Consider the following 13,652-nt stretch of genomic DNA (forward strand, 5'->3'; position numbering starts at 1 on the left):
TGCCGCAGAGCAGCTAGGCCCGTGAGCCACAATTACTGAGCCTGTGCGTCTGGAGCTTGTGCTCCGCAACAGGAGAGGCCGCGATAGTGAGAGGCCCGCGCACCGTGATGAAGAGTGGCCCCCCTTGCCACAACTGGAGAAAGCCCTCACACAGAAACGAAGACCCAACACAGCCATAAATAAATAAATAAATAAATAAAATTAAACTTTAAAAAAAACAAAAAAAAACAAAGACCCAATGCAGCCAAAAACTAATTAATTAATTAATTTAAAAAAAAAAGAGAAGTATCTAATATACCCAACAAAGATAATAGCTCTACAATATGGGCTATGTTATAGTCATTAAGGTGAACGTAGTCTCAAGATCACCCAGCAACATGGAAACACGTCATGACCTAATGTTAAGAGATAAAACAAAAAAGCATGATACAAAACATTGTGAATGTTAAGATGACAAATATTATAAAAACAAGTATAGGAAAACAGCCCAAAAGGGGAGTAAGAATAATGAATATAGTTGTTATTAGGTGGTGGGATTTTGCGTAGATATTTTTCAATTAAATTTTCTGTCATAATATAATGTTACTTTAAAAACTTTAGGAATACTTTTTTCTTTAATCAAGGGATATAGAATACATCACAAAGAGCAATTAAAGTTAGGTATCACTACCAGTTTGAATAGTGTTCCCTCAAAATTCATGTCTATCCCAAATCTCCGAACGTGATCTTATTTGAAAATAAGGTGTTTGCAGATGGAATTAGTTAAGATGAGAACCTACTGGAGTAGGGCAGACCCTAAATCAAATGACTGATGTCTTTTTTTAGAGAAAAGTGAGGGGAGACACAGAGACCCAGGGAAGAAGACCATGGGTTGATGGATGCAGGGACTGGAGTGGTGCAGCTACAAGCCAAGGACAACCAAAGATTTCTGACAACCACCAGAAGCTGGAAGAAGCAAAGAAGGATTCTTCCCTAGAGCCTTCAGAGGGAACATGGTCCTGTCCACACCCTGATATTGGACTTCTGACCTCCAGAACTGAGAGAACTTTTGTTGTTTTAAGTCATCTACTTTATGGCAATTTGTTACAGCAGCTATGGTGAACTAAATATCCACTTGGCCAGATGATTTTATTAAACATAAAATAATTGTTTGGTTTTGATAACACCCTCTCTTCACCTGATTTTCAGAACAAATTAGGACATAGCACATTGAAGTCAGGCAGATTTATATCAAAATGCCAGCTTTTCTGGTAAAGCTAACCTACAGGATAAGAGTGGAATCAGAGTCTACTGTGCTCATACTTCTAGCCTGAATTGGAGAGATTCATCTGTTTAGTTATGATACAAAGAACTTCCTCTGTCTGCCTTTGTACCACGTCCTGGGGAGCAGATCTTTTCTCACATCAGTAACACAGACGAGTCAGGAGAAGAAGAAAGAAGCTTAGCCAGTACTGTTTAGTTCCTTTTCTCTGATCTGCTCAAGCAGATTGTGGAGGAGGAATGCTCTTCCCATACTTACCCCTTCTGAAATGTGAGGTGGAACTTCTCTAACCATAGTGAAATGTAAAGACAGGCGGCCAAGTGTTCTTCCCTAATAAAAATACACAGTAAACTCCTGATGAAGTCCTGAAGGATCACATCTACATCCCTTCTAGTGTATCCCAAAAAATATAGGACTGTGCCGTGAACATTCAGTATACATTTGTTGAGTGATTAAAACCAAATGAATAAAATGACACTGGCCATAAATTTTACAATTCAAAGATACATAAATAAAAACTCTTGCAATTAAAGTGTTGCCTAGATTCAAAAAGGCAACAGTTTTTTTCACATTTTACTTTCTCTGAAATTGGATGCATCATATGTTACAGTTTAGCAGTTTTCTTCTTTCTTAGTGGTACATAAAATAATGCTGTATTTTTGCTATATCTTACAATTGAGTTTTAAATCAATTTTTTTTTTTAATTACACTATACTAGGTGTGCTTTATTTATTTATTTATGGCTGTGTTGGATCTTCGTTTCTGTGCGAGGGCCTTCTCTAGTTGCGGCAAGCGGGGGTCACTCTTCATCATGATGCACGGGCCTCTCACCATCGCGGCCTCTCCCGTTGCGGAGCACAGGCTGCAGACGCGCAGGCTCAGCAATTGTGGCTCACGGGCCCATTTGCTCCGCGGCATGTGGGATCTTCCCAGACCAGGGCTCGAACCCGCGTCCCCTGCATTGGCAGGCAGACTCTCAACCACTGCGCCACCAGGGAAGCCCCACAATTGAGTTTTAGATCCAATAAAATATAATATAATTTTAAAAACTTAAAATTATTTCCTTATCAATTGCTGAAGAAATCATGTAAAACACACACACATGCACGTGCACACACAAATATTCTTTCTCTCATAATCAGATGCAAAAACCTGAATTAGAAACACAGTTTAGCAGTAGTGCTAACCTCAGGGTCAAGGTTTTCAGAGAATGCATTTTTCTCAGCTTCTGGTTGTCTGCCATTCAGACTTGAGAGGAACGAAGGTGCAGAATGTGCCTCTGATTCTTCATGGAGGGCAGTGTCTTTATCTTCTCCTAGACTGTCTTTCTCCTCCCTGTGGCTGTGCTTTTTCAACATGCTCCTTGGCCAAGGTGAAGGCTTAAAGTGGTTGTCTGCTTCAAGGCTGCTGTTATTTTCTGCAGAAAAATACAATGTTTTAATACATTAAATACAATTTAATACACTAAAAAATACATTTTTTAAATGACCATGGCTTCTCTTACATTGCAGGTGCCACCACACTTCCCTCCTGTGCTGAAGCACCTTGGCTTTCTATCCTGGAGAGTCTAGAAGAAGCCCACACCCTTCTCTACACAGAACTCCAGAAAGTACAAGTAGGCGATAGTTCATAATCAAATAAATTTTTTTAAATGGCTACCATCCTGGAAGTAACTAGTATACTTCACTTTTGGAGTAGTTAACTCAACAACTCTCATAGTATTAAAAAAAATTTTTTTTTTAACAAACAAAATCAAACTGCCTCAGTTTCAGCCTTTATAAAATGAGGCAGTTCATCCATCAAACCTTTATTGAGTATCTGCTGCCAGGCCCCATACACATCATTCACATTAATGGACCTCAGAATCAAGACACTGGCAATGGCCCTGTCCAAGGATTTTAGAGGTTGGGAATGGAGACGATTCTAAACAAATAAAATTATAAGACAAAGGTAAGTGCTGTTACAAGTATAAAGATGATGTCAGTACAGGGAGTAGAAGAGCCAAATGTCCCTGGAAGGAGGAACAGACAACTGGATAACTTGTGAGCTGCTGTTCTCTGAGTCCATAAAACCTCTCCAGCAGTTATTAAAATTTCTTAGTTACTATTTCCATTACTTCTAAGTTTAAAACAAAAATCTAATGCTGGTATACTTCCAGCCCTCAAAACATGATAAGAAACATTTTACATGAACTTTTCCCTAAATTTTATCTGTTATACATATCCATCTCTCCATTGTTCTACCAATGTATTCTTCTGACGAAACTTCAAAACTGAACTAATTAATACCTTTATCCTTTTTATCTATAAGTGGAGTTATAAATCCTGCTAGAAGATTCTACAACCATACCTAATTGGAACCACTTTAAATGTTTCATTGTCAATTTTAGGTATGTCCTAAACTCTGGTCAAATGTCCAATCCAAAATCCAAGAGTCATCCTAGATTCCTCCCTCAAAATCCAAAGGATCACAATACCCTATCCATTCTACTTGCTAAATTTCTCTCTCATTTATCCCACTTTCTACATCCCCACTCTCAGTTCCTCATCCACTCTTGCCTAGATTACTGCCTCAGTGACATTTATAAAACACAAATCAGATCACATCACTCCTCTCCACAAAATTATTCAATGGCTCCCCATCAGCCAGTCTTACAGAATAAAAAGCTCATTGCCTCTGAACAATATAAAAGGTTTCATGGTTTTGTCCCTGGCTACCTGTGCTGCCTCATCACTGACACACCCACTTAGTAATCTGTCCTGAAATGCTGGGCTCACTGTGCTTCTGCAGCTGTGCCACATCCCTCCTGCCACCAGAGCTTGCCACCCAAGCTCTCCTTCTGCCTAGGATGTTCACTTCCTGTTTCTCCTCCTGACAAATGCTTGCCTGTCTTTGGAACCTCAGTTTAAGCAGAATATTGTATAATGCCTGGTTTTGAGTCATTTTTTTTTATTGTGGTACGAACACTTAATAGGAGATCCACCCTCTTAACAAACTTTCAAGTGCACAATACAGTATTATTAACTAAAGGCACAATACCACAAGGCAGAGCTCTAGAACTTATTCATCTTGCATAACTGAAACTTTACATCTGTTGACTAGCAACCCCCATTTCCCTCTCCCTTCAGCCCCTCATAACCACCATTCTACCCACTCTCTGTATGGGTTGCCTATTTCAGCTATTTCATATTTGAATCTTGCTCTGACACTCATTAGCATTGTAAACTTCCACGAATCATATAACCGCCACACACCCCAGTTTTCCTATAGGTAGAATTAGCTAAGATTTCCTAAAGCGCTCATGGGACTTGAGTAAGATAATACATACAAAGCACACAACACAGTGCCTGACACATGGGAAGTGCTCAATGAATATCAACGATTGTATAGACATTTCCTGTTCTGATTTGTCCACCACTCCTGTTTTCTTTTTGGGTATCCTCTTCTCCTTTCTATCCATGTGATTCTGGTGGGTTAATAAATATCTCCACCATACCTCAGTGAGAATGATGGGCACGTGATGCAACCCCCTTCTTCCTGTGCAGCTTATCATAGAAACTTCATTTCCTCTGACCACAGTAGGCAGTCAGGAGGTCAGTATTTTTCTACTTGGAGTTGGTGGATATGCATTTAAGGCCATGGAGCTGGAAGGATGTGATTTAGAGACCGCTAGTGGCATTCTCTGCTGCCAAGTGAAGGGCTGTCTGAGACAAAGAAACCAAATGACAGAAAAATGGACCAAGGGATGGAGTAAATGGGGCAGTGACAGTGCAGGAGGAGAGAATGAGAGGGTCAGGGAGGCAGGGTAAAAGTAAAGAGAGAGAATCCTGATGATATAGAAATACCGATTCTCTACACTTAATCACACCTAAAGCAAGGACTTCTGACATCCATGCTCAACACAGGGATAAACTCTTTGCACTGATGTTTGAATTGGGTCATTTGCATCTGAGAGTCCTGACTACAGGTACTATTATTTGTCAGTTATAGCTATTAACACCAGCTCCTCTAGGAAGCCTTCCCTGATGCCCTCAGGTAAATTTAGATGCCCACTTTCCTGTGTTCTTACTATACCTTTTATACACCTTCCCACCAAATTGTAAAGTATTTGCTATGGTCTGAGTGTTTGTGTCCCCACCTAATTCTTATGTTGAAATCTTAACCCCAAAAGTGACATATTAGGAGGTGAGGCCTTTGGGAGGTGATTAAGTCATGAGGGTAGAATCTTCATGAATGGGATTAGTGCCCTTAAAACAATGCTCTACAAAGTTCCTTTGCCCTTTCCACCACATAAAGATACAATGAGAAGCCTGCAACCTGGAAGAGGGCCCTATCCAACCATGTGAGTCCTGTGATTTCAGACTTCCAGCCTCCAGGACTGTAAGAAACAGGTTTCTGTTGGTTATAATCTACCCAGTCTGTGGTATTCGGTTACAGCAGCCCGAACAGACTAAGACAGTATTGGAGGATTGGTACTAAGTCTTTGTAATGCCACAGTGATAGCTACTATCACAGTGCTTGTAACAGTGAAACATATCGTACCCACAATAAATATGTGGGATAAATAAAATGATCTGCTTATGAACAAATGCTGAATAATAAAATGAATAGTAAAAGCATTTATAGAGTACTTAATTTATACCAAGATTGCTCTAAGCACTTCAAATACATGAACTCAATTTAATTGCTTCAAACCCCTAGTGGTGGTTCAACTATTGTCTCCATTTTACAGGTAAATAAAATGAGGAACAAAGAGGTCATGTGCCCATAGTCATAAACTCTAATTTGTGGGATTAAAGCAGGAGCACCCAGACTCCAATGCTAATAGAGTCAAGGTTCTCCTGCTTTAAAGTTAAAATAAAAACAGCATAACCTGTAAAAATTACTTTCTACAATCACTACCAATGTGACCATTACCTGATAAAAGTGAAAGAGTTTGATTATTGTACTAGTTACAGCAGACAAGCAAGAACTAAGGAAACTTTCAGGTTCTAATATTTTTATAAAGCATTAAGTGATACTCAGCAATATCTCACTACATTAAAAATATTAAGTTCTTACTGCTGAACTGAATGAATAAGCATTTTCAGAACTCTAATGAAAAACTGATGAACTCATAAAAGTGCTAACAAAAGATCAAGATAAAAAAAAATTAATTACATGGGACTGCGTGAACTGATGAGGATGAGTATAATTTTTGTGACTTTCTGTCTGAATTAAAAAAAAAAAATCCCACAAGGACTCAGAGGCAAAGAATATACAAATCAATTTTCACTGCAAAGTAAAGGAGCTGTTGCAGTGGAGGATTACTGGACTGAATGTCAATATTATGACATAGTATGAGTGTGTTTCATGTTTGGTAATTGCAATCATTGTTGCTTTTGTTGTGGTCATCCATGTACAATGCTTGGTGTCAGTCTATTTATCTCTTGTAAAAATAAAATACAGTGTGTGTGTGTGAAAAAAACAAAAAAAACAGAAAAACAAAAAAACCCAAAAAACTTCGTGGAGTGAATGTACAAGTCACTGTAGGCTCTTAATTAAAGGAACACAATAAATCTTGTATTGGAAGGTGAAAAAAAAATATTAAGTTCTAAACTCTATAAGAAAAAAAAGTCTAAAAATTTAGAGAAGGATAAAGCTAAGCTCATTAACCACTTTCCTTCTTTAATGAATGAATTATTCATTTATTCATTTATACATTCAAATACTTAATGAATTCTACATGCCAGGCACTAACCAGCAGCCTCAACTTTTTTCTTCAACTTGAATAATCTAGGAATAATGATTTTAATATATTTTATACAAAAATTCCACTTCCAGAAGCATCATCAGTTTTCAGAAAGAAAAAAAATACATCTATACATTATCAAATGTTTTATTTTACAATCAAATGTAAATGATTACCTGTTTTGGTAATTTTTTTTATCCTACATATACTGAATTGCAAATGGTTAATGATTGTTTAAAAATACAGTATTGCACATTTAGAAGCCTGAGCTATCTTGTGGTCAAAATACAGTATTTCTCTATTCATTTTAATTTGTCACAGGTTTTAAGAAAGATATTAAATGGGTAGATTATTGCTGATTATCTACCATAAAATTCTAATAATATACTTCTATCTATATCAGACTAATTTTTAGCTTCTATAATATGCTCACATTTTCTTATTAACTTAATGAAAAGCTCTTCAGAATCAGGACAAATAGGATAAATATAATCCATAAAAATAGGTTTTTAAACTCAACTAAGACTAGGAAACACTGCATACTCTTTCTTGAAGATTCACTGTGCATATGTCTTTATTAACAGTTCCAAGAAGTTCATAAAGAAATTGGTTTAAAATTCCTATAACTCGGTGTTTTCCCCTCAATACCAATGAACAAACTGTGGAACATACTTTGGAAAATGGTGATGTAATGGATTATTCACTGTTTGATTACATTTCCCTTCTCTCCATTTTTGATTTTACTCAGTACACTGGGAAGGTACATTTTAGCAAGTTAATTCTGTTTCATTAGGTCTTGTGCTTACACTTTTGTAGAAGTTTATAGTTTGAGACATACTTCAGTAGATTCTTAAAACAATTTTGTAGGAAAGGAGAGCAGGTTTCCACCCCCTCCTCATGAAGACAGTGAGGCTTACCCTATGGCTGAGGTCACACATAATTAACTTGCAGTAGCTTTTCCCCTAGTATCCCTGCTTGCTCATATCTTCTCCTCATTTGAAAGTGGATGGAATTTGGGGGGTGGAAAAAGGAGTGTCTGAAATATAGCTTTGCCTAAGGTTACCAGTGCCATCTAATATGTAAAGTATGAAATACTTACCAGTACCATATTTAATGATGATATGAAAGAAAGAGGTTTTTTTGAAGGTTAGCATCAACTACTATTTTTTCTATAGAACAGAAAAAGACTGGAAGACTCCAAATCCTTAAACTTCTATGCCCTTGTTTCTGCATGGCAGCCCAGGGCATGTCACAGCAGTTGGTGCCTGCTTTACTCCATCTCTGCTGCACTATGCACAGAGCCCAGTAGAACTGTGGAGAAACTACTGTAATCACACCAGGAACATCCCCACAGAAAATTGAGTTTTAGTGGATTTTCCTGGGGAACAGAGAAACCAAATGGAGATTCTCTTTTCTTAAGGAAAGTCTGGAGGCTTAAACAATAACAGCAACAACACCTCCCCCCACCACCCCCTTCAAATATACAAATGCCAAACAAATATTCTGGCAAATGGCTGCATGGAAATGATTGTTTTAAGGACTAGCCCCATTGCTGCTATAACCCTGATGTCTGGAGTGTGAGATGGATTAGAAAGGATTCCATTGTAGTTCCACTGCTAAAAACAAAATTGGAGCTCACAGGCCTAAGCAAGGCTGGATCGAGGAGCTTTGGAGCCACAGCTGTGGATGACTGAAGGTACTTTGGCCAGCTATCAGGCACTAGCAGAGATACAAGACTGAACGTACAACTGGACATCAGAATTATGGTTTTTCTCTATGGTTTTATTATTTTTATTTATATCTGTAAAATTGAAAAGTTAAGTCTGATTTTTTTTTCTTAAGTATCTACTAGCCACCATACGCAGTGGTCAAGAATCCACCTGCCAATGTGGGGGACACGGGTTCAATCCCTGGTCTGGGAAGATCCAACATGCCATGGAGCAACTAAGCCCATGCACCACAATTACTGAGCCTGTGCTCTAGAGTCCGTGAGCCACAGCTACTGAACCCATGCAGCACAACTACTGAAGCCTGCACGCCTAGAGCCCATGCTCCACAACAAGACAAGCCACCGCAATGAGAAGCCCGTGCACTGCAATGAAGAGTAGCCCCCGCTCTCCACAACTAGAGAAAGCCTGTGAGTGGCAAAGAAGACCCAACGCAGCCAAATATAAATAATAAATAAATAAATAAAAATTAAAAAAAATCTACTAGCTACCATGTAAAAGTATTTTGTGATTGATTATTTTAAAATAAATTTTCAAGAAATGCAATTACAGTAACCTAACAAATTACCTGAAGATACGCTTTTGATTGGAAGAATCATGGGTTTCATTTCCATTTTAATTTTCTCTTTTTCAACTTCTTGTTGTTTATTTTGAGATTCAGATAAGGGATTTACAACCATGCCTTCACCACCATCAGGTGCCATTTCATCATTTTTGATAGAGACTACTGGCTCATCTTTCCTCACATCATTGATTGATTTCTTGGTTTTCAAAAAAGACCGTTTTGGAGAATTCTTTACTTCATAATCTGATATATGAAAATCATTAATCTTTTTCTTAACTGAATTTTCATCTACTGAGGTGTCAGAAAAATCACCTAAGGAAACTGAAAAATAGAAGAGAAAAGATATTTTCAATAGTATATTTTAAAGTTTTGAACATTACATCAATCAAAAAGATTACCTTAAAGACTGGAAATGAATTTACAACTGTGAATAGATTTGCAGCCCTAAAAAACAGTTAACTTTGGCAGTTTTTATTGGCATTTGTAAAATAAAAATTTCAGTTTCATTAATTTATTCAAAACATACTTATCGAGTATGAATAGTTTGTCAAGGCAAGCACTGTGCTTGCTCTGAGAAAAGTCCTTCAAAAGTTCTTCAAAATAATAATCAGCCATGGACATTTAAATTAGATTTTGGACTGTAAAGCTTTTCTTTTTTTTTCAAAAACTTCATAAAATCAACAATATTTGTAAATGGAAGAATTTGCTAATAATGTTTTTTCATAAAAATTTTGGAACTGCAATTCCATCCATACCACAGTATTAGATTTTACTATGAGAAGAATAATAAAGAATGCTAACCGAACTATAAAGCAATGATTTAACTATTGTTCTGATTACTTTTACAGAGAACATTGAGAGTTATTCACTGAAAGTATAAAACACTGAATTTCAAGTTTAGAATTTTGTATGTTTATCCTGAAATGTAAAATATTAATATTTTACATAATCAAAAGAAACCAAATTAACCATACAGTACTGATATACTGGGTTTTTTAAACTGATTCTCTGTCACAGCCAAAAAAAAACCTTGATTTATAAAAAGCATTATAAAAGTGATCCTAACGTGCACAAAGTTTAGTTCTATGGGCCCTAGTTATTACCTTATAGGGTTGACCTTAAAGATGAACTTGTTATCTCCAATGTGGTTTACCACTAACAAGCAAATCTGCTGTCAGTTAAATTTTATTTTCATACACACATTCAGAAAAAAAACAAGGAAAATTATACAACTTCTTTAAAATTAAGAGTGGCTTTTTACTCATTAAAAAGTTGGAGATCTAAAACCTATGAATTCATAGGTATTATTTTAACATAGCGATTTTTTTGCAGGGTTGGACTAAACCTAACTAAAGAAGCAAAAAGAAGAGAAGTGGTTTACTTTCCCATGTTCTCACATACCAATCTCATCACTGTCAAAGTCATCTGAGTATTCAGAACTTCTTTGTCTGGCTGAGCGAGCTGTAATTGCTTTTATTAGTTCATCCTGAAATGAGATAATTAAAATCAATTTCCTCCCAAATGTGGAGGTCTCATATATTGAATTAATTCTTTAAACAAATAATGTTTGATTAATAACTGCCTTAAAACTTAGGTTTCATTCATTTAACAGATATTCACTGAAAGCCTACCTTATGCCATGCACCCAACCCCTAAGACTCAATGCAGAATATCACAGACAATTCCTTTCCTCATGGAGCTTAGGGTTAAATTAAAGAAGACAGACAACACCAAGCAAATTAATTGAAGGACTCAATTTAGACAGGGTTCATTATAAACTGGCATTATGGAAGAAACTGGTATTCTTTATGATCTTTTGTTTCAGCATATTGCTTTTAACAGATGTAATCAATACTGCAAACTTAGAGGCTGAGTTCAAAATTGTAGTGACTGGACAGGGAAAACCTAAATGTTATAATGTTACACCAGGGGGAAAAAAACACCAATTTTTATATGAAAATGGCAATTAGAAGCTGCTATTCAACTTTTAAAAGCTAATTTAACTTTTAATATAGTAAGAACCTAGTATTGAGTTTAGTTTGGTAGTCTTAAAGCCACACAGAAGAGTTGGTAATACTGGAGCCCAAATACAATCATCTGCAAAATTTCAAAAGAAACATAGATTTACTCCAGCTTTACATAGGACTGTTGTATTGAATAGAAGCACTTTCAAGTCCAATATTCCTAATACAGTGTTTAACATGTAAAATCATTCAAAATAAAAATACTTTACCTGGAAAGTAGTTCTTTTGGTGACTTTTGGACTCTTTGTATATGCCAAAGTTGTGCTAAAAACTTCATCAGACATAGTGTTTATTTTAATTCTCTAACTTTATAAAATGGCTAACAAATGATAGGGATAATTCAACCTCTGATGGTGGCTGAAATATATAAAAAACAAATCAGACTTTTTTGCATGCTTGAGAATTTCCATTACTACACTTAGTACTCCCTCCCTGCCCCCAAAGCCAAACAAAAACCAGAAAAGCATCATATGAACGTTGAGCTATATCTTCACTTTTAAGTAGCAGAGTAATAAACAGAGTTCTTGTAAAGAAAAAGCAAATTCTACTAACAAACTTGTTTTCAGAAAAATAAAATTCAAACTGAAGTTATCCAAAAATATTTCTACAATTATTTTATTATCCTAAATAAGTTTTACAATTATTGCACTCATTTAAATAATGAGTGCAATAGGTTGTTGCCAATTAAAATAGAAACTTTTTCACCTCCCTTCCATTCAAAAAGTATAATATAGCCTACAAAACAGCCATAATTATTTAAAAGGCTACAAAGAAGACTATTGTCAGCATAAAGTACAGCAACGTTCCCCAACCTTTTTGGCACCAGGGACCAGTTTCGTGGAAGACAATTTTTCCACAGATGGCGGGTGGGGGGAATTGTTCGGGCGGTAATGTAAACCATGGGGACCGATGGGGGGCCGCAGATGAAGCTTCACTCACTCGCCCGTCGTTCACCTACTGCTGTGTGGTCCGGTTCCTGGTTCCTAACAGGGGTCTGCGGCCTGGGGTTGGGGACCCCTGAAGTACAGAAGTCCCCTACATACCAATGAGTTCCATTCCGAGATTGTGTTTGTAAGTCCAATTTGTTCGTAAGTCCAACAAATTTAGCCTAGGTACCCAACAGTAGTACAGTACAACAACTAGCATACAGGGGCCGGCATCAAGTGAACAGGCAAGAAGAGTTACTGACTGGAGGAGGGAGAGGAGGTGGAAGATGGTAGAGTTGAAGGATTGTCAGCAATAGGAGACAGAGGGCAAGCTGCAATTTCACTCATGCCTGACATTGATGGCACATGTTCTGCTTCCTGGCTGCATTCAATTCTATCTACCCTCTTGCTTCCGGGCATCCTGGGCTTGAAATAAAGATACTGAACTACTGTGCCCTGTACAGTACTGTACAGTAAAGTACACAAAAGCACAACCACTTGTAGAGGACGCACGCACGTGACAATGTACACCATACACGTGAACTAACGTACATGATTGGACATGAGAACGCAGGTTCGCATCTTTTAAAGTTCGTAACTTGAAGGTTCATAGGTAGGGGACTTAGTGTATATAACTAAAAACATCACCATTTTTTTTTAAAAAGTTTACATACAGTGCTGGGAAACAAAAAGACCGTAAATAGTGATATTTTTCCAGCCACTCTTCCCTCTCACAAGTGTTGAAATACTATTAGATAAAACAAAAAGAAGCTTCTGTGATGGACTACATTAAAATCTCTGTTAAATGGTCCTGTGGACGTTTCCAGTGCTCCAGGCGGAGGCTGCTCACCCTCCCCGCCGCCCTCAGCAGCGCGGGGTGGGGGACCGCTCCGGCCCGGCCAGGTGGCGCCCTGTGCCTGCTCGATCTGCCCCGTGTGGCCGACCAAGCAAGCACCCGTCACTAGCCAGGTCGGTGCATAGCCGAGCGCCGCCTCCGCCCCGATTCTCCACAACCCTCAAGTCCCGCGGTCTGTACTCACTCTGCATTCCTGCGGATGTCTCCCCGCGACCGGAGGAACCAGCTGCTGGCCCCTCTCCTGGGCCTGGGCCTGGCTGCTCTCAGAGACCAACTCTGCAGGGAGCGAGGAGGCGGTACTAAGAACGGAGGTGGGAAGTCGTTGCTAGGAAACAGCGTCTCCGGGAGGAAGTGACATACCGCGCCGCAGGTCTCTCGGGTACCTAACACCGCCCTACAGCCCGCCGTGTCACTGGTGCAACCGCCCAGACGAAGGAAATGACATCAGCCCTCTGGGTCTGGGGAGAAGGGTGCTTTATCGGCCGCCTGTGCTTCAATCATTACCTAGGAGACAGAACCTGTCCAGCTCCCACCTGCGCGCTGAGAGCTGGCGCTTGTCAGT

The 13,652-nt window shown here is 38.2% G+C and overlaps 1 protein-coding gene across 1 annotated transcript in view; it reads right to left on the minus strand.

The window, feature by feature from the left end:
• Positions 1-13,372, minus strand: part of MAP9 (microtubule associated protein 9) — a 45,783-nt gene extending 32,411 nt beyond the window's left edge. The window contains exons 1-5 of the mRNA XM_036831122.1: positions 13,275-13,372; positions 11,518-11,665; positions 10,686-10,770; positions 9,288-9,605; positions 2,449-2,678 (exon numbers count right to left, since the gene is read on the minus strand). Coding sequence (XP_036687017.1) covers positions 2,449-2,678; positions 9,288-9,605; positions 10,686-10,770; positions 11,518-11,592 — 708 coding nt within the window. The 5' untranslated portion in view covers positions 11,593-11,665; positions 13,275-13,372. The remainder of the gene's footprint in view (positions 1-2,448; positions 2,679-9,287; positions 9,606-10,685; positions 10,771-11,517; positions 11,666-13,274) is intronic.
• Between the last annotated feature and the right edge of the window lie 280 nt (positions 13,373-13,652).

Source organism: Balaenoptera musculus, chromosome 18 (assembly GCF_009873245.2).
Source record: "Balaenoptera musculus isolate JJ_BM4_2016_0621 chromosome 18, mBalMus1.pri.v3, whole genome shotgun sequence".
Taxonomy (NCBI): Eukaryota; Metazoa; Chordata; class Mammalia; order Artiodactyla; family Balaenopteridae; genus Balaenoptera; species Balaenoptera musculus.